General features: G+C 30.6%; 1 protein-coding gene across 6 annotated transcripts; it reads right to left on the bottom strand.

The window, feature by feature from the left end:
- Positions 1-483: 483 nt before the first annotated feature.
- On the bottom strand, positions 484-5,742 carry LOC108466691 (transcription factor EMB1444-like). 6 transcript variants are annotated; one of them, XM_053025214.1, is made up of 10 exons: positions 5,270-5,708; positions 4,568-4,738; positions 4,178-4,271; positions 4,040-4,081; positions 3,880-3,939; positions 2,227-2,907; positions 2,049-2,150; positions 1,779-1,925; positions 1,565-1,693; positions 484-719 (listed from the first exon to the last, which is right to left on the bottom strand). In XM_053025214.1, exons 1-10 carry the CDS (start codon positions 5,365-5,367, stop codon positions 630-632), a joined length of 1,614 nt encoding a protein of 537 aa, XP_052881174.1. In that variant the 5' UTR covers positions 5,368-5,708; the 3' UTR covers positions 484-629. The 6 variants fall into 6 exon arrangements, with proteins under 6 accessions (XP_052881174.1, XP_052881175.1, XP_017622554.1 ...); XM_053025215.1 differs by having other exon boundaries at positions 4,568-4,651; XM_017767065.2 differs by having other exon boundaries at positions 1,565-1,690; positions 5,270-5,704.
- Between the last annotated feature and the right edge of the window lie 16,741 nt (positions 5,743-22,483).

Genomic DNA, 22,483 nt, shown 5'->3' with positions numbered 1-22,483 from the left:
TGTTTTATAATCTTAAATATTTATTCAATATTAACTCAATTAGTTAAATTTTTAGGGTGGGTTTAGATGGGAGGTGCGTTTACCTGTGGTTAGTGTAAAAACAGCGGTAACAGTGAGATTAGAGATCATAACGTGAAACAAAAAATAAGTTAAATGCATCATTCATCCAAACCCACACTTAATCTATGTCAAAAATCAAGATTGGCTAACAACATTATATGATTTGAGACTATTCATACGACGAAAGAAGTTTAATTCGAGGGTAAAAGTATTATGAGTCAGATTGTATTTTATCTTATTTATTCAGAAAATGAGAAAAATAGTCTTTATACGTTAAATCAAAGAGCAAATGGATAATTTCTATTAAATATTTCATCCATTTCTACAGTTAAAAACTGATATAGTTAACAAAATAACCAAATAGTTACACATGATACGTGCTGACATATAAAAATTAATTTTTTACTGTAGAAATTGATGAAATTTTTAACATTAAGATAAATTTATGCTAATTGTATTAATTTATGAATTTGTGAAAACTTTTAAAAAGTGTCAGCGTGCAATTTATTGTTACTATATAAATATATACATTAATTGATTGTGTATCAAATACAAACTCTGACTTTATATTAAATTTTGCTTGAAATTGGGTTCCTTTGACGCTGTAAAAGCTGCATCAGAGGCCAGAAAATATCCAATCTATGAAAGCTCCTTGAAGCCTGCAAATTGGAAACTATGAATACTAATATATGCTCAAACTCAAAGCACACACGCACACACATATATACAATAGAAATTAAGCTTGTTGAGAGATTTTCAGAAGAAATATTTAATGTGCCCTTTGTTCATAGTAGAAAGATTCCTCAACATGTTCGGTATTATCTTAAATTTAGATTTTATTTTTTGATTCTATAAAAAATATAAGATAGAAGCAAGGTTCACAAAGCAAGAGTGTCTCTAAAATAACACACTGTCACATTGGTAGCATTTATGCCCTTAGATGCCATTTAGGGCTTGAGTTCAATTATTGGCACCATTTCCTTAGTAGGTAGCTGTGCATCACGTATGGCTCAATCGGATGAGACACTCTTTCTTTGTGAACTTTGTCTCTGACTTAGCTCTTGATCATTGGCAAACTTAGTGTTAAGGTTTGTTTTTTTGAGGGGGCTAATTAAAATTTCAAAAAATTTAAGGGTTTAATTAAGACTTTCAAAACTTTTGGAGGGGTTAATGAAAATTTTTATAAAATTTGGCGGTTTAATTAAAATTTTTCAAAAATTTTGAGAGGCTTAATAAAAATTTCTAAAAATTTTGAAAGACCTAGCTAAAATTTTCAAAAATTTTCAAGGGCTTAACAATAATTTTGCAAAATTTCGGGCAGCCAACGTCCCCTTGACTCCCATGAATATCCACCAATGCTTTCGATGGAGTGTACAGACAAAACCCTGAATTAAGACAATACCAAACATATTGAGGAGTCTATTAACTCCAAATAGGCGATACTTCAAATATTTCTCTTGAAAGAATTAAAAATCCCTCAGAAAGAGCTATATATCCGATATACCTCAACAATGAAATGAGCCCATGTATTGTTTGCATAACTCTCCATTACACCCTTCAAGATTGTTAGATTAAAACTTCGGATCACTTGAGCTATCTCTAGAAATAGACCATGTTCATTGCAAAGCATCTGCTGCGGATAGTATTTAGCGATTAATGACTAGTGTGCACATATGTGTATGTGTATATATATTCATGTTATGATACCCAAAACATACCTCTATGAGTAAGTGGCCTGGATATGGAAGATCTTCCACAAAAATGGGGTATACATTCGGTTCATCTCCGATCTCGAAGCCCCAACTTGTTTCGAGTTGGTAATTTTCTTTGGTTTCAGATGATCTAATATTCTTACGACTGGTCACCTGTAAGTTCAAACTCATTACAATGGCTTAGTTTAGTATTGTTGCTGCTATAAGAAAGATTGATTTAAAAAAAGTGTCACGTACAATGGCAAAGCTAGAGAAACAAACTCGAGCTCGACATACCTCGCGGTGCGCCCATTGCTGCAATTTCTGAACTTGGTTGGTCACTCTCCTTAAATACATCATGTGTTTAATGGTTTGATCCAAGAGACCATCAATGCTATACTGAAGTTACCAAACAAGTAACATTGATTACTTTGACAAAGCATATAAGAAACATAAATTCAAAGCTAGCACTGACCTTAGCACCATTTGGAACAAGTTCTCGAAGCTCTTTAAGCCGATCTCGGATCAACTGTCTATCCCTTGGCCTAGCCTTTGGGTTGTCACCCGGTTTAGCCCTTCTTACTTTGATGCTGGACTGCTTTGGTCCTTTTTGGGTTTCTCCGTAATAGTCACTCTCCACGGTTTGAGGTTGAGAAGATGTAGGAAGTTGTGTATTTGATCGATTAGGCATATCGAAAGAACCCTCGTAAACATGACCAACCACAGCTTCCAACAGGTAATCTGGTTCACTGCCTTCGGCTAACATCAAGCCCGGCTCGAGGCCGCTAAAAAGGCCCTCATTCTCCCACAAAGATTCATTGCTTTGTCTTCGAAAAGGTGGTCCTAGTAGTGCTTTATGTAATTCACAACCTTTGGGAAAGCTAAAGAAACTGGCATTGGTGACATTGGTCCTATTTTCACATTCAATGTCAAGAATCTCATATAAATATGTTCCAGGAACGTGGAACGTGTAGCGGTTGACAGTGTCGACCGTGTTTGGATCTTCGGAGTTCAATGGGTTCATCGATGCATTGGTTGAAGACTCTTCTAAGTTCTCTGGGAGACTTGATATTGGTGACGAAGGCAACTCGATGTGAATGCTGTTACATGTAAATCTATCTTTGTTGAATGCTGTAATGGACGAATCTTCAGCAACCTGACATGATAAGATTCACATGTTTGTAGAAAGACCAGTTAATCTGATTTTAAACTTAATTCAATCCAAATTCATCATAAAAAGCTAATAGTCCAATTTTGACTAATTTAAAAATAAAAGTAACACAAATTTGATGAGTATTTTTCTCGTATCTATTAGATGGTGGTGTTTGCCTATTTATATGATATGGGTACTATTTATTGATGTAATTTTATGCACATCAACACGTATACTATCTTAAACATAACATGTGCTTATATAGTCTCATGCGTGACTTCGCAAGAGAACATAGGTACCCATATTGCGAGCTCAGTCTGCGAGGTCAATGTACGAGCTCGATGGAAACTGGACCATCCGACCCGAACTCATTCTGGTCTTGAGCCGGTGATAACAAGTATCATAACAGAATAAAAAATAACTTGAACAAAAAATCATCTAAATCTAGAATGATCCAAACCTAAAATGAACTAAATAATTAACCTAAAATGACCAAAATCGAGTTTCAAATTCAAAATGACCAAACCCAAAAAGAAAGATTTATAATTTTATTATTCCTAAAGAGACTGAACTGAAAATTTTCATTTTTAGCCCCTTGGCTTCCCCTCTACCCAAATCCAAAATGACACAGATCTTGAAATTATTGGAACAATTAACTCCAAATTATTCATGTCCAATTTGGATGACATAACCTGAAATGTCTCAAATATGAAAAAGCTGACAGAAAACAAAAATGATCTCAAACTTAAAATGGCTCGAATAACCTGAACATGCAATTGACTTGAATTCAAAATGATCCAAATTGATCTGACTCGTATTCACCTCATCCGACACCAATCCAACTAGCAGATATATATGTGTTTGAAACCTACTAAAGACATGAGAAGACTTGAAAATTTTACAATATCAAAGAATCTATTTCAAACAAGAACACTATTATAGCAACAATAAGACAAGTTCAAAACAAATACACACCATCTCCAATGATGCAAGTTGCACTACTCCATGTGGAAGCACAGGTATCAACACAATTGTCTGTGGATCATCACAAATAATTAACATATAATCATCCAATTTAAAGATCAAAATGTGGTAAATCTACCATCACCATCAATTGTACCAAAGATTATATTACCTTAATTCCTAATGCAAATTGAAATAGCCATTCCTCTGGACACTAGCAATTGAAAAAATAACACTAATTGTAAGCTTGGAGAGAGTATTTTATTCATCTATCACTTGCAATATCACAACATCATATGTAGAAACTTACCTCATCAACCATCGTCCAATTAGCTTTGCTAGTGAAAATGTCATCATAGGAAACCCAATAATGCTTCCCTGTATGTGCTACTTTACCCACAACCCTGATAAAATGTGGAGACACAATGTCAATTGAAGTTAGATGGGTCAATCCATTTTGAGTTCAAAGCTTGGGTTGTTAGAGTTAGATCATTACAGCTTCTTATAATTTCTGGTTATGGTGTTCAAATCATTTGAGGTCAATTTGAGTTTGGATCCATTCATGTTTGGGTTCAACTGATTCAGATGGTTGATTTATGATTAAATTGAATTGTGTTGAGTTTGAATTTAAATTCAAATAATTGGATTTTCAAGTTGAATCAGAATTGATGAATTTAAATTTTGATCGAAATTTGCTTACCCCTTCCCCAATGTGTACTTCAAATGAGACATATGAGCCACCACCAAGTCCATGCTTGATTCAAATTGGGATGGGATAATCTCACTATTAGAATAAACATCACTTGAGATACTTTCCATTGATTCACTTGGTATTGGATAAACAAAATATTCATCTTCCCACGTCAAACTCCTGAAATCACCAATCCCACATCGGGAATTGTTTGATTATTTCTGATAATAAAAGATTTATTGGCAGATTATTGGTTAAATGGTATAATATCCATTTTAGTCCATCCCTTTTATCAAGCATTTAATTTAAGCTTTTTAAAGCTTTTTTTTACCTTGACACCAAAATTTTAAATATTTATTTTAAACCAACACTGAATTCCTGGCTTCACCTTATTATCAATTTGAATCTATTAATAAAATCATAAAAATAAAAGATTAAATTATATCAAATCAAAATAAAATTGATTCAATCTCAATTAAACCATAATGGAACTAAAATCATAATTAAATCAAAGACATCCTAATACAAAGATTAGTGAAACCATAAACTTTAACCATTTTATCGATTTGGATTTACCAATAACATTATAAAAATACGTAATCGCCTATTGATTAGATATGTATTCCAAAAGTAGTATGTGTTGAAACCATCTTTTGTATAAAAAAATTGAGATTCAGCCATAATAAAAGAGCATTCAAACGAGAAACTTACATGGGGCTCTGGTGCCCAAGCTTCCAAAGTACAGCATATTTCCATGGTGAATTGGTGCAAAAACTGTTCAACAACTGCCTTAAACCAGTGGCAGCCATTTTTCAACACAAAAGCAACAGCAGCAACAACAACTACAACAACAAAACACAGAGATATCTCTCACTACTAACAATCAAACAACATACAACTCCAAACCCATCTCCAATTTTTGCATATTCAAATGAACACTGCATTAAAACCCCAAACTTTCAAAGCAAAAACGGAGCTTGAAAACTTAAAACATGGAAGCTAGAACAAGAGGAAAAAGAGAGCTTTGTGATAAGGGATGGTAGAAGAAAGAGATGTTGAAATCCATTGGATTTCATTGATTGGAACTGTTTTTTTTTTTTTTTTAATAGTGCTACGAGTGGTCGTAATCGAGACTATTGAAACAGATATGAACAAAAATAAAAATTTTGTATCGTTTCGATTTATCTAAATTTTGAGTTTAATTTATTTTAAGTTCAAATCATTTAAGCTTGAGGTTGATTTTTTTAAGTAAAGATATTATAAGTTATGATCACTTTAGGTTGAGACATTTCGAGTTAATTATTTATATTATTTCAAGTTTAGATCAATACAATATTTTAATACGAAGATAAGTGGTGGTTGAAAAAAATAGTTGATAAGTGGATGAGAATTAGTGTGACTTTGTCATCTCAAAAGAGAACTTATATACTTATATTTATATTTTAATTACACCTAGTAGATATTAAATATGGTGAGTGAAGATGACCTTTTGGAGTTGGATACATTGTACATGTGTCTATTTATTAATATAATTTGTTTAAAATATGAGTTGTGCTTGGATTTAAATATTTAAAGTTTGAATTTTGTATGATTCGACTCGTTTTTAAGTTTATAGTATTTTATATTATGTGATTTATAAATTATAACACATTAAAAAGATTAAGATGACTATATATAATATTTTAATACATTTTATCACTACAAACATAATTAACCATTACAAAGCACAAATGACAAATTAGACTTAACCTAGGCCAAAATAATTTTAAATAGAGAAATTATTTTATGGACCCTTTTCACCACATCATTTATGGTTCCTTTACAATTATTTAATGACATTTCTACAATTTTTCCATGTCATTAACACATAATTTTGGTAATTTTTTTATCCGAAACTCAAAACCCTAAACCTCAAACCTAAACTCAAAATCTCAAACCTCGAACCTTAAACTCTAAATTCAAGTTCATGGTTCATGGTTCAAGATTCAAGGTTTTGAGTTTAAGGTCCGGGGTTTGGAGTTCAAAGTTTTGAGTTCGGGGTTCAAGGTTTGGGTTCGTGTGCAAGGTTAGAGGTTCAAGGTTTAGATTCGGGGTTTGGAGTTTAAAGTTTTAGGTTTAGGGTTCAAGGTTTGGGTTCGTGTTCAAAGTTCAAGTTTCAAGTTTCAAGGTTCAAGGTTCAAGGTTCAGGTTCAGGTTCAGGGTTCATGGCTCATGGTTCAGTGTTTGTGTTTGAGGTTCGAGATTTGGGTTTGAGGTTTAAAGTTTGGGGTTTAGGGTTCGAGACAAAGAAAATTACCAAAATTATGTGTCAATGACATGGAAGAATTGTTGAAATGTCATTATGTAATTGGAAAAGAACCATGGATGATGTGACGAGAAGGATCCATAAAATAATTTATTTATTTAATGACATTTCAATAATTTTTCCATGCCATCGACACATAATTTTTTTACCTTGAACCTCAAATCCAAAATCCAAAATCCAAAATCCTAAACCTCAAACCATGAACCCTAAACCTCAAATCTTGAACATCCAATCTTAAACTCTAAACCTCAAACCTCAAACCTCAAACCTCAAACCTAAATCTTATACCCCGAACCTAAATTTGAGCTTAGAATTTAGGGTTTAAGATTCAAGATAGGTAAAAATATTACTAAAATTGTATAAATCTATATATGTAAATTTAAATTTGAGTAATCAAAATTTCAATATCATCATAATTTTGACACGTGGCTATATTTTTTATAACTTGAGACCAGACAAATAGGTTTTTTTATTAGACAAGTAAATTTTAGACTTTGACAAGATAAATAAAATTTTGTTATAAGACAAGACAAAAGATATAAATTGTTGTTTTGGATGTTAAATATATTTTAATACAAGTTAATGTAATTTAGTGATAAAATTGCAGTCTAAAGTTGACATTCTTTTAAACAAAATAAAATAATGCCGACATACTTAATTTCCATATCTTAACAATAACATCAACATTTTTGTCAAATGTATAATTTTTTGTGTTGAAATATTTTCAAGAATAATACAAAATACCAAAAAGATGGAAAATGGGGGACTTTACAAAATGGCCCCTCTAATTTACGCAAATAGTACAATTTGACCCTCTAAATTTCTAAACTTTGAGATTTCTTGCCTCATCCTTACACCCATCCATCGCATCCAATCATCACCATTGCTCGCCACAATATGATAGCTTGTGTATGATGCATAAGCTAGTTGTATATATCAATTGAAATACAATAATTATTTAATATTTTAAAATTTAATTAATAATATGAAAATAAATTAAGCATATTATTTCATAAAAAATTTATTTTTAAAAATTTAAAATTTTAGATTATATTTTACATAAGGTAAACAATATTGCAAAAAAAAAAAGAAAGATTTTAATGTTGTATATCATAAAATAATATATGTTGTATATGAATAGTGTATAAATTTTTAAAAAGGTTTATATAATAATAATAATAATAATAATAATATATTAAGAAAATTATGGTAATTTAATTGTTTATGAGAATAAAACTTGAAAGGAAAATAATAATTATGGTTATTTTTTATCATTATTTCATCATTTATTCTGATAATAACTGTAGCGACGTAAAAATTTTGGCTTAGCTTGGTCGCTAATTGTGGCGATTTATTGAAAAAAGTTTGAGATTTGACGTTTGATTTTTGAAATAAACAGGGAGTCGCCACCGATCCTTTTTCCTAGGTGTGATCGGACACCTATTAGATCTCTTATTAAAACAAATAAAGGCTGAGTTTAGGTCTACGTTAAAATCCAGAGAAAAATTAGGATTCAGGAGTCGGTTATGCGCGAGGAAGGTATTAGCACCCTCGCGACGCCCAAAATTGGTATCTTATAAACACGTGTTGTCTTGATTTTCAAAAAATACGAGTTCAATATAACATTCAGTCGTAATTCAATTGAAAAGACGAGAAATTTTAATCTTTTCGGTTTTTTGAGAAGGGTATACCGTTTTAACACGAGCCGTCAAATTCCATCCAACATAGCGATGAGATTCGATGGCTTAATGTTGAATTGGTATATTGCCTTGATTATTAATTAAATCATGAAAAAAAATATTTATAAAGTAAGAATTTAAAATAAATCAAGATGCAAACAATGACATTATTAATGAAAAATGTTAACATAGAATACTAGAACATTAGAAAAACAATAATAATGATATGAAAGGAATAAAGACAAATCATGAACAAATACAAAATACACTTAGTAATAATAATATAAGATAATATGTATATAAGGTAACATAAAAATATATACAACTAATGATATGAGAGATACATACATAATGTAAAGTTAAAAATAATGTGCATAAGATAGTTAAAATAATATATATACATGTATTTATAAGATAAAATGTAAAATGTAATATAGCATGAGAAATATATATGACGTATATGAAGATATAATATTAAAAGATACGTATACGTAATGTATATATATAATAAAAACATATATATATTATAGTACTAAAACATTTACATAGTATATACACATTGAGAATAATAATAAAAACCTATTACGATACTACATAGATATATACCTATATATATATATACAAGAAATATATACATACATACGAAAACATATACTAAGATTAACAACAATAGTAATAAAGATGAAAATATATATATAAAATAGTAATAATATATATAATTAATAAAAATAAAAATAAGGAAACATGTATGATATGTATATAAACTTATATGATATATGTATATATATTTATACTAGAAATGATAATAAAAACTATTTGTACACTATATAGATACGTACATATATAATGATGTTATAATAAATAATGGTATTAGAAATATACATACAATATTACAATATATATATATCTAACAATATTAAAATATATACATAACAACAAAAGTATGATATTAATAACATATATATATAGAATAATATAAAAGGGTATGTATATGATGTATTATTAAAATAAATACATAATGTATACCTAATATAAAAAAATATAAAAACTTACTAACAATATTGCACAAATATATTATAATATTTTAAAAATATACGTCATACATATATATATATTAGAAATAATGACATTAGCTATAATAATACATTGATAATAAATAATAATAGGAATAATAAACAGTAATAATATAAAAAATAACAAAAATGATATGAAAATCAATTTAAATATAAAAAGGACTCAATTTCAAACGAAAACGAAATCTTGGGCGAATTTGAAAATAAAAAGAAATGAGAGGGCTTATTTGAACACGTTAGAGATGTGAAGGGACCAAAATTGAAATATTACCCTTGGTCAAAATGTTGCGCGTTAACAGGGGTTAGATTGTAAAACAAGGAAACCTTCAGGGCCAAATTAAAAAAATACGAAAGATTTAATTGCAAATTATAACAAAAGCGAAGGGGTTAAACGCACAATAACCCCTTCCTTAAAAAAAACACTCGGATCCTAACGGGTCGGGTCGGGTCAGTCCGACCCAGGGCAAAATGACGTCATTTTATGCCCTGGGTTTTAAACCCAAAACGGTGCCGTTTTCAAGGGCTATAAATAGCCTTTAAATCAGAAAAAAAAAGTCATTTTGGGCTGGGAAAGAAAAAAAAAAGAGTGAGGGCAGAGCGATTTCCGGTGGGACCCGGCCAGGGGTCCGGTCACCGGAGCCTCGCCGGCGCCGGCCATCGTACATGGTGGCTGGAGAGGTAAAATTTCTGATTTTTTCTTTTTATTTATTTTATATTTTTTTCTATATATGTTTGTAATGTTTTTAGTATTTATGTGTAGGGGAAAAAAAGAAAACAGTGATTAAAAATAAAGAATTACCTTAGGTTTTTTCTTTTTGTTTCTTCAATCTCTGATTTGATGATGTTATTGTATTTAAATGCTGATGAATGTAATATTTGCTAAAAATCGAATGGTTTTTCTTTGTCTCTTTGATTGAACTTTTTCTCCTGGAACCCTTTTTACATTTTCTTTTGATGGCTTTATAGCCGAATGAAATACAAACTTTTCCTATTTCGTGTTGTCTCTGTTTCTTTTCTACCTTCTTGCAGTCTGAGAGGGATGGTGGAGGTGTGATGAGAGAGGGTTGGTCTTGGCTGGTCGATGGCGTAAGGTTGGTGCGGCGCCGAACATAGGGTTAGGTAAAGAGAGGCTAGGGTTTAGGGTCTTAGGCTTCTGTTGGGTGTTGGGTTTAGTTGGGCTAATGGGTATTGGGTAGGTTTAGTTATTGAGTTTGTTGTATTGGGTCTGATGGGTTAAGGTTGGGTTTATGTTATATTTGGGTTTTGGGCATGGGGTTGTTAAATGGGTAGTTTTAGGTTTAATTTGGAAATGTAACTGGGCTGAGTAGTTTAAAACGGCCCAAAATTGGCCTATAACAATAACAATACTTATAAATTTATGTCATAAAAAGTATATTTAAAAATTAAAAAAATTCTTTTTAAATATTAAAAAATTAATTAGATGTTGACGTGTCATCTATGTGTATATCACGTCAGTAAGGTTAACAAACGTTACCTTTTTCATCTATTTTAGGATGATTTGACAAAAAATACAAGTTTAAAGGTTAAAAGAAATGAAAAATAAATAAAATGTTAAAATGACTTTTTTGTAAAGTCGAAAGTCCAAAAAAGTTGTTTATATCGTGTTTTTTCTCTTTATTAGTATAACTAGAAACATAATTAATGCACTTTTTACCTTTAAATTTTTAAAACTATTATTTATCGAACAATCTTATTACATTTCGTATTTAATTTTAAGTAATATATTAAACAAATTTTATAACTTAAATTAAGTACTTAATTTTTCAGTTTATCAAACAACACCTTAACATAATCTTCCTCCAAATTAAGTTTAGTTTAATAAAGTTTAGTTTTTATAATTAAAGTTACAGACTATATGAACTGTGTACCAAAATATTATAAGGTCAATGTTAATTATGCAAACATAAAAGATTTTCTTGCACCATATCATGGGATATAATACTATTTTAGAGAATGGTGCCAGTTTCAAATTTTGAGGGGAAAATGAGCATGCGGGTAGTGTAGTATTCTTGATGGCAGATCAGAAAGGTAATGAAATGGCTTCAACTTTGGCGGTAGTAGGTATTAATCGTGGTGACATGTTTAAAGCTTGGTGGTGAGTATTAGTTTTGATGTCGAATATTAGTTTTCAATAGTAGGAAATGTTTTATTGTGGGATTTTGTAAGTTGTTCCTTTGAATGTTGTTCTTGTTGTATTTACAACATGTCGAAACCATTTTTTATTTGAAAGGAAAAACGGGAATCGACTTTTAACATCGAATGTGGAGTCACCACCAATCTCTTTGCTTAGGTGTGATTGGGTAACCTACTAAAATATTTTGTTCCACTTAAAACAATTTTGGTTCACGTAAAATTTTAAAAATAAATGGGTTTGGGAGTCAGTTACGCATGAGGAAGGATGGGCACCCTCATTACGCCCAAAAATTGGTACCAAATTGATTTGATGCTATCCTTATATCAAAGATTTAAAAGACTGATCTTTCAAAGCATGATTCTTTAAAATGTGTGAATAGTTCAAGTTAACTGTCAAAATTCTCTCGTTTCAAAGATATGCAGCATCATACCCAGCACGATTGGATACGATCCATTATACCTTCAAAAATACGATTGATTTTTGACTTTCAAAAACTCGTACACTAAATTTATAAAAGGATATCCAAATATTTAATTCACCAAGAAATCATACCCAGCACGGTAAGGCACGACTTCCCGAATTCCCAAATATAGGATATTGCATTATTTCAGAATTTTTGAACAATAAGGAAAATTAGAAATTCGTTCAAAACACATTTATTTGTTTTAAAATAGATGGAATACTTAATGCATTATATCGAAACATTTGTATAGAAAAGGATTAATGAACATGAAATAATATAGTACAATAAACCACAATTAATGAATCCAACAATTATGTACAACTATTCTAAGTAAAAGGTAACCAAATTCTTAATCATGGATGGAGAACAATTGATACAATAAATAAAACAATGACTAAATTGTCGAAACCATCCCTTGATTTAAAAATTTTAAAATTAATGAAAAACGAGAGAATCGACTTTTGAAAAACAAATGCGTGGAGTCGCCACCGATCTTTTGTTTTGGTGTGATCGGATCACCTAAAAATGAGGTTAGTTTAATAAGACATTTTTGGTTTATTAAAACAACGATTTTGGTCTACGAACTTTTGAGAAAACGGATTCGGGAGTCAGTTACGCATGAGGAAGGATTAGCACCCTCACTACGCTTAAAATTGGTACCGAATCGATTAAATACTGTCCTTATGTCTAAAATTAAAAAGTTTTTGAAATGTGATTCTTATTTTATAACGTTTGAGTAACCCGAGTTGGTTACCAAAATCTTCTTGTTTCGATGTCCAAAAGTTTATAATTCGAGAATTACAAAAGGATGCTCGACTATTTAGTCCAACGAAAAACAGAAACCCAGCACAGTAGAGTATGATTCCTTGAATTTTCAAACATTGACCATTGCCTTATTTTATAAAATACGTGTGAAATTCTGAGGAGATATTCGATTATTTTGGACAAATGAAAAAGCGCAACCCAGCACAATAGGGCTCGATTCTCAAATCGTCAAACATCGAACACCGCCTTCATTTTGAAAGATTTTAGAAAATGTGAGTGAAACTCCGAAGGGATCTTCAATTGTTTCGAACCAATGAAAAAGCGCAACCCAGCACGATAGGGCACGATTCTCAAATCGCCAAACATTGAACATCGTCTTTGTTTTTAAGCATTTTTTATAAACATGAGTGAGGATATAAAGGAATGTTCGATCGTTTTGAGTAAACGAGAAATCACAACCCAGCACGATAGGGCATGATTCTCGAATTTTCAAACGCCGAATATTGCCTTCGTTTTAAATAATTTTTAGAAGATATGAATGAAATTTTGAAGGGATACTCGACTACTTTGAGCAAACGCGAAATTGCAACCCAACACGTTAGAGCACGATTCCGCGAATTGCTAAGTATCGAATCTCGTCTTCGTTTTGAAGAATTTTAAAAGATGTGAGTGAAATTTCGAAGTGATATTCGATTATTTTGAGCAAACGTGAAATTGCAACCCAACACGTTAGGGCACGATTCCACGAATTGCCAAACATCGAATCTCGTCTTCGTTTTGAAGAATTTTTGAATGAATGATTATAAAGCTAGCTTAAGACGTATTAATTCGATTTGAAATAAGACGAAATTAATCATAAGATTCGGTTTTTATAGAAAAACCATAATTCAAAAAAAACAAGATGGAAAACAAAGCTATAAGGTAATAGGCATATACGAGATGTGATCAACTAACATACTAATAATTAAACGGGACTAATCTAAAAGGGTAATGCGATTGCAATAATGCATTGAGAGTAGTTGGTGTGATGACATATAAAAATGCGCAAATGACGTAGCAAATATACAAGAAGTATTGTGAAGATAATTAACACATGAAATACCAATGATATAGAATCAACACGACACAAAAATAATGGACTAAAAATGATGGACTAACAATCAAGTAATATATGCTAGAATTTGAAATAATTTATAAAATAAAAATTAAGAATGTTTATATACGTATGAGTGAATTTTGAAGCAACTATATACAAAATAACATGGAATTAAAAAATGAATTATATAAAGAAAATGGATTAATTTTATCACAAATTATATATATATATATGTATGAAAATAAACTAGAAATAATTGCTTGTAAAAAAAAATCGAAACATACTCAAGATTGAATTATTTATATCATAAATTATGATGGATTTAAAAAGCACGTTTATGTATAAAGAAAACTATATATATATATATAAAATATAGGTTTGATAATGTATGTAAATCAAAAACATGTACTAATGTAAATAAATATAAAATAACTTAAATTTTATGTAAAACATACATACAAAACATATTTGAATAGCAAGAATATGTATTAAAATACATGATCAGATATATATATATATATATAAGAAATAAGTGGTAAATAAAATGAATAATGACTTAAGGTAGATATATATATATGTATACATACACATATAAGTACAAGATATATAATACGAAAGAGGAACCTTAAAGTGGATAATAAAGTATTTTAAAATAAATAAATAAAGTTTAAGGATACACTTAAAATAAAATATAAATAGTTTAAAATATAATTCATGAAAGGAAATATGAAATAGAACATTGAATACATAAAAGATTTATATATGAATAATATCTTTAAATACGTTAAAAATAGATAATGTTAATATATACATAAAAGTTTAAAACAATAATATTCAAATAATAAAACTCACAACAAATAATGAAACAATTTTTAAAATATGTATATGCATATAAAAAATATTTAAAACAAAATGTATATAAAACTATTCAAAATGAGTAACATGAAACAATTTAATGTAAAGTTTAAAATAACTAAAATGGTTTGAAATAAACAAAAAAGGTTTATATATACATGAACAAAGGCTTGATCGAAATTAAACTAAAACAACAGGGGAAAATTGGGAAAATAGAACAAATAACAAGGGGGACCAATGTGCGAGGTGCGATAATGCAGAAGGATCTAAACTGAAAATATACCAGTCCTCACAACGCAGCATTAAGACGCAGACTAAAGTGCAAATATGTATAAATTATAGGTCAGATTAAAAAAAATAAAGGAAACTGGACTCGGTCTAATTAAGCACCAGTGCAAAAGGAAGGGACTAAACGTGAAATAATCCCCTCTCAGCGAGAGCATGCGGGTCCTAGGGTGGAGAAATGGGTCGGGTCGGACATGGCTATACGACACCGTTTGGATAACCATTAGGCAAGGCCTAAAACGGTGTCGTTTGAGGTTGTATAAAAGGGCTAAATCGGTAGCTTTGGCCGAACCTAAACCCTAGCATCATTTCCTTCTTCCCCAACAGCCCCTAAACCTCTTTTCTCCAATGCCAAGCCGTCACCATGTCAATGACCGGCATCCTCAGGCTATGTGCGAAAGCTTTGTGGCCTTGAGGTTCCCCTTAAGTCTCCGATTTCGGCGAAGCAAAGGAGAACCGATGGCCTATTTTCCAGGTAAGGTTTCATCTCCTTTTTCTTTTATTTTGATGTAAAGAATGCAAAAGCAAATCAAAAAGGCAAATCGAAAGAGAAAAGAGCGTGATAAACCCCAAAGATTCAAAGCAGAAAATCACCTTGCTCTATTTTTCTTTCTATTCCTTCTGAATGCGTGTGTAAAAAAATACAGGGATTTGGGGCTTGGCTTTATAGCCGAAAGAAAATGAAAATAAAAAGAAATCAAAGTCAGAAATACAATTTGTTTCTATTTGCTGCTGTTGTTTTTTTGTATTTGCAGTCACGGATCTTCTTGGCATGTGTACTGAAGTCTTGGCGTGGCATACGAGGGTCGTGGCGTGGTGGCTTTGGACGTTAGGCGCACGGAGGCTGGAGTGGCTAGGCTGCTAGTGAGGGCTGCTAGTGAGGGTTGCGGCGCAAGGGAACCCTTGCCCTAGGGTTTGCTGACATTGGGTTCATTTTTGATATTGGGCCTATACTTGGGTCCTGGGTTTTAAAAATTGGGTCAATAAACTGTTAATATTAGTTGTAATATTTGGACTTTTATGATAGACCATTATTCTGGTATTATTCTTTGGACTTTTGGTTTAATAACTTGGGATTTATTTTGGGCTTTAACTCTAACGTGGGCCCGGGCAAATTGGCCCATTTACATAAATGATATACATCAACAATAAATATGGCACAATATAATTCACAAAACATTTACAAAATAAAATGGAAATTTGAAGTGGTATAAGATATTTTCAAAGTAATGATGAATTAATAAACGCATAATATATATAATATATAAGTTGACAAATTTGCATAAAAACTAAGGGTATATATTTATTGAAATAAACATTATAGAATATAAGTTCGAACCAAATTATATGTAAAATATTTTAAACAAAACTAACAATGTACATGATAACTTAAATAATATATAAAATATGATAAAATGATAAAATACATGATAAGATATAATATTCATAATAGATTCTCAAAACATGCATATATAAATTGATTTAGGAATAATTATTTGTAAAAAAATACCATGAAATTAATAATGTATATAAAATTAAGTTAGTCTATCTTATACACATACTATTATACATAAAGCATTTAAAAGAGATACTAAATAAAATACTAAGATAATATAATATAAAGAAACATTTCAAAACAGTAATTTCATAAACACGAAACGAAGTTCCCAAAACAAAGTGTCATATATACATAAAAATATTAAGTGAATCATAAATCAAGAAGTATTTCAAATAGAAAACTCTATTAAAATAATTTATGTATCAATATATATAAATATTTAAACAAAACCTTATAACAAGGTGTTAAAGTAATGTAATGTAAATAGAATTTTAAAATGATGATTTTGTCAAAAAAAATAAGAATATTGTTAACTTCAAAATAATTGTTATTATAAATTAAAATTTTAATAAGAATGATGTGTATACAAATATGTGTAAAATATTTAAAGAAATAAGATGCACAATGTAAAATAATAAGATGAACAAAAATCTCAAAATAATTATACAAATGTAAACAAACAAAATTATTAACATGGATTAATACATATAAAAATATTAAACGCATTTTACATTAGTAAACTATACAAATGAAAGACCAAATTAAAATTGAATCCAAAATAACAGGGATAATTTTCAAATAAAAATAATCGTAAATAAGATCAATGTGCAAGGCACGTAAACATATGGGGACTATAATTGCAAATATCCCTGAACTCAAAATGCAGCACTGTATCGCGGACTAAAATGAAAACGCACATGAATTAAAGAGCCAAATTAAAAACAAAGTAAATCAAACAAGGCACAATTGAATGCTCGCGCGAGGGGAGGGATCCAACGCGCAAATACCCCTTTTCACAAGAACACGCTGGTCCTAGGGGAGAAGAACCGGATCGGCTCGGGTATGTTTAATACGACACCATTTTAGAACTATTGAATCAAGCTCAAAACGGCGTCGTTTTTAGTTGTTTATAAAAGCTCATTTAAGCCTATTCGGCCGAACCCTAGCCTCCTTCTTTTGTTCTTTACTCCCCTCTTTCTCTTTAGCCAAACCCTAAATTCCCTTCTCAAGCACAAACCACCATCAAGAACGGCGTCTCGTGCTTCTAGCTTCGACTTATCGCTCTTTGGCCTCAAAATCCCCCCTTTAGCTTCGATTTCGACGAAGCAAGAGAGGATTGACGGCCAAATCGCACGTTATGGCCCCTTTTCCATCTCACATTCATTTTTTTTTAATGTAAATGATAAAAACCAAAGAAATAAATAAAATGATCAACAGAAGATTAAAAGGATTTAAGAAACGATGATCACCTTTTCAGAAATTGTTTTTTGAATTTTTTCTATTCAATATACGTATATTGTGCGTGCGTACGTCCCTTTGCAGGTACATTCGACGGCTTTTTATAGCCGAATTTACAAAGTAGATAATAAAAAATAAAATTACATTTTTTGCTGTCATCTGCTGTAAATTCTATTATTTTTGTTCTTTCTCGTGCTTTCTTTTGCTACGTTTATTTTCCTTCTCGCAGGTTCTGTCGACGTGGAGGCGTACGGAGAATAAACCACCCGTGGAGAGGCCATTCGTGAAAGACCACTTGTGGGAGCCCATTTCTGGCTAGCTGCGGCGCTGGTGTTCCAGAAACCTCTAGGGTTTCTGGTGCCTTTCTGATATTGGGCTCATTTGGGCCGTCTGTAAGTTAGGTTAGGGGTTTTGGGCTTGGGATTTTAATGTTTGGGTCGGATTTTATGTAATTGGGTTAAGGGATTTTGGGTATTTGTTTATTTTTGGGCTAAACGAATTGTAAATGGACTTTAGATCCATAAAGATTTATTGTTATTTTATTTCTGTTTGGTTTATTATTATTTTTGAGTTTGGGTTTTTTTTCTGTTTTTTGGGTTTTCATGGGCCCGGGCAAATTGGGCCTATTACACAACAGATCAATTTGAATGAAGCAAAAAAAAAAAAAAGTGCCAAACACAAGTACCATAAATAGCTCATGAACTATTTAATTTTAGACATTCAAAGCTTCGAAATGCGGTTGAGAAGACATGTTACATATTTCATAACTTCAATTATAGGTGGAATTGAGATGATCCATGCTTTGAAGTGTACATGGAAGAAGGAAATCTTGATAATCTTAATAATGCAGATTCAAATTCAGATGATGATTAATTCAGTTAAAGACCGACAAATTATGATTAGGAGCATATGTTAAATATTAAAGAGAGAATAACCGAATAAATATGCACTAGAACAATTAGAAAAATCACATATGATGTTTATTTTTCTTGCTATTTTTATTCGTAATAGTATTATCTACTATTTTTTAGACTAACATAATACATATAATGGTTTGATTTGATTTTAGTTTTGTTACTTGTTTAAAGATTATTTTATCATACTAATAATTTTATATAGTATTTATTAGTTTTAAAAATATAAATTCTTTGTAATTACAATTTGTACTACCAAACATGATATAATGAATTACAATGTAATTACACCTTGTTAGCCAAACATGTATAGGGGAGCATAATTGCTACTATGATAATTACACTTTTATTTAATTGCTTTGTGCTATCTAAACATACTTTTAATGAAATTGCAATTTTCAGCTTGCAAGACCGACATCATGACTTTATATCATATTTTACTAAGGGCCCCTTTGGATGAGCGGTGTATTTACCTACTGTTAGTGTAAAAATATCAGTGATATGAGATTAGATACTACAACGTGAGATAAAAAGAAAGCTAAATACACTGTACTAGAAGTAAACGCCATCCAAAGATACCCTAAGTTACCCATCGATAACCATCCAATATCTGAGTCGACGTCACTACTCAACATAAAGAGCAACACGACTCGCAATTGATGACTCATCTTCCATTGACAATTTGTATAGCGTGTTGCAGCTTCATCTCAGTCTTACATCGCAACACAACTAAGACTTTTTGGTCTTCCTCTTAAACAATATTGAAGGTCACAACTTAGACATGAAAGTGATTTTGTAAGTAAACTCCAATAGCTTGGTTTACAACTAAACTTTCATGGAGAAAGGTTTTAGTAGAGAGTGATCTAGATTAGAATATAAGTACGAGGTAGTGATTTTGTAAGTAAACTCGAGTCTCTTGGTTTACAACTACGCTTCCAAGGAGAAAAGTTTTAGTGGAGAGTCATCCAATTTTATTATTGAATGAATCAGTTGATTGGGGCACGTCCTTTCAAGTTTATTAATGTATGGCTCACCAAAAGAGATTGTTCGAGCCTTATCAACAAAGCGTGAGGGTGAAGCTGGATGTGGTGGGGTGTTAAGAGATGAGGAAGTTGTGGCCCATTCATTATTTTCTGAGCCGATTGATACGGCAGAGATATAGGTTATTAAAATTACCTTGAAAATGCATATTAGCATGGGATGGCATGTGAAAGTGTTGTTTTGGAGTGGTTGTTAAATAGGATTGCTAGGGTCGTGGTGGAATTTTCTCATAGGTGTTGATTGTTGTATTAACCAACTGGTTAGTGTTCACTTCACATTGGTTTATAGGCAAGGTAATGGTATGGTTGCAGCTTTGGCAATAACAGGGGTGAGAAGATTAGTGTTATTTAAAGCTTGGTGGTGATATATTTTCTTTTTATCTATTAGTCATTTGCATAGGTGATGGTTGTTTTGTAATACCTTATTTATCTGGGTGTTTTGTAATATTTTTGTTTAGGAAACAAGTTGGTATTTACCAACATCTTTCAATTATTAATATATTCATATTGATGAGAAAAAAAAAGGGTGTGAGGTTGTTGCATGATGAGTATGTAAGACTAAGATCATAGCTTATACTTATGGAATTATAGGAGATTAGCTCACTTGACAAATCCTTCTAGATGTAGAAGGAATTCGAGTTGTGTAATTAACAGTTTATCAATTATGAGAAAAATTTTATACAAATTTATGAAAGTATATTTAAATTATATTCAATTTATTAAAATTATTTTATACAATATTATAGCTGGAAATAAAAACATTCAATTTGAATTCATATCAATTGAATCACAATTTCATAACTAATTAATTAATTTGCCATTGTAAACTTCATAAGTCCTAAGGAAAAATAATATAGAAAAAGCAAGGGAGGTGACCATGTGACGCAAGCTTTGCTCTCTTATCACCTAACCCTTTTATAAAGTAAAGGGCGCCCCTGGTTTTTTGCTTATGCTTAGGAGTAGAGGTCTTAATGGGCCCGGTTAAGTCGGGTATGGGTCGGATCTAAGTATAATATTATTTTATTTTATTTTTGTCTAAATTTGGTTTGACCTTAAATTTAAGTTTAAAATTTTGCCCAAATCTATCCATATTTGTAAAATACTAACCTAAACCCAATTTAGGCCCTTTTATATTATTTTTAATTTTTTAAAAACTTATTTATATTATTTTGTTTTAATATTTAATAATTTTATACATTTTTATTTATTTAATTTTTTATATAGTCATGTTAAAATTATTTTAATGTTTACATTACAGTAGTATTATATATTTAATATATGTTTTTTTAATGTATTCTAAATTACATAATATATAAAATAACATAATATAAAGTATTATAAACTTAAAACAGTTCGGGCTCAAGCCTTGAATATTCAAGTCCAAGCCCGGCCCATATTTTTAACAGACCTAATTTTTTTACTCAAATCCTTCTAAATTTCAAACAGTCCTTCAGGCCTAAACAAGTAACCCAGCCCATAAATAGGACTATTTAGGAGTAAGGAACATTATTCATCTTGAATTTGGTAACTATATATTTGTACTTTTTTTAATTGATTTAAAAAATATAAAAATTTGTTGATGTGGCATTTTGAGATTGTGCGACATCATCATTTGAAAAAAAAATTATATAAATTTTCAACTAATGATATGGTACAATTTCAGAGTGTCATATTCAGTGCTTTAACAATTAGATTGATGGTTGAACAGGTCAGACCACTAGAACTTGATTTAACCAATTTGATCAGTTCGACCATTGGACTAATAATAACTAAATAAATAAATAAAAATCAAAAAAAAAAATTATTTAACCGATTTAACCTATTCAACTATTAATTTTTTTATTTTTACCAATTTTAAGTAACTTTCGAGCCAACCGATTCAACCGCTTTATTTAAACGGTTTACATCAATCAGTTATTGATTTAACACTACTTACATCATTAAATCTTGATAAAATCTAAATTTAAAGACAATAATAAATCTAATTTCGAAGTTCAGATTATGTAACAGCCTAATTTTCAGTGGTATCGGGAATAGAGATTTGAGATCACCAAATCCGACGAGAGAGTTAAAAATTTAATAAATTAATACCTATGAGTCAAATGCGAATATAAAAGCATTTTTGAATTAGTGAATTTGATGATTTAAAAGAATTAATTAGGTAAATTGGGTCGAGAATGAGGTATTGAGACCTCGACTTCATAAATCGAGCCATAAATATTTTTAGAAATATTTATGGAGTGTTGGTGAGGTAGTATTAAAATTTAGTCAGAAAATTTTGACGTTTGGGTGGTTAATTAAATAAAAAGGACTAAATTGAAAAGGGTGTAAAAATTGCTGGAAGGATTAAATAGCTCAGTTGTCAAATAAGGAAGGACCTAAAGTGCAAATAATCCTAAAGAAGATATTTTTGGCGGCAATAGCTGAGAAAAATCAGGAAATGGATGAAATAAGGGCAAAATTGGAAAATTGCCAAAATTGGCTAAATAAAAATGGGA

The sequence above is a fragment of the Gossypium arboreum genome, chromosome 2, assembly GCF_025698485.1.
Source record: "Gossypium arboreum isolate Shixiya-1 chromosome 2, ASM2569848v2, whole genome shotgun sequence".
Classification (NCBI taxonomy): Eukaryota; Viridiplantae; Streptophyta; class Magnoliopsida; order Malvales; family Malvaceae; genus Gossypium; species Gossypium arboreum.
The sequence above is the reverse complement of the archived record's forward strand: the minus strand, read 5'-3'. Positions and strand labels throughout refer to the sequence as shown.

Bases quoted from the DNA above. Each gene is read 5' to 3' on its own strand.
- LOC108466691 (XM_053025214.1), bottom strand. From the start codon at position 5,367: ATGGCTGCCACTGGTTTAAGGCAGTTGTTGAACAGTTTTTGCACCAAT. The intron at 4,082-4,177 runs GTAAGTTTCTAC...TTCAATTGCTAG, and splicing joins ATTGGACGATGGTTGATGAG to TGTCCAGAGGAATGGCTATT. The intron at 3,940-4,039 runs GTAATATAATCT...GATGATCCACAG, and splicing joins AATTTGCATTAGGAATTAAG to ACAATTGTGTTGATACCTGT.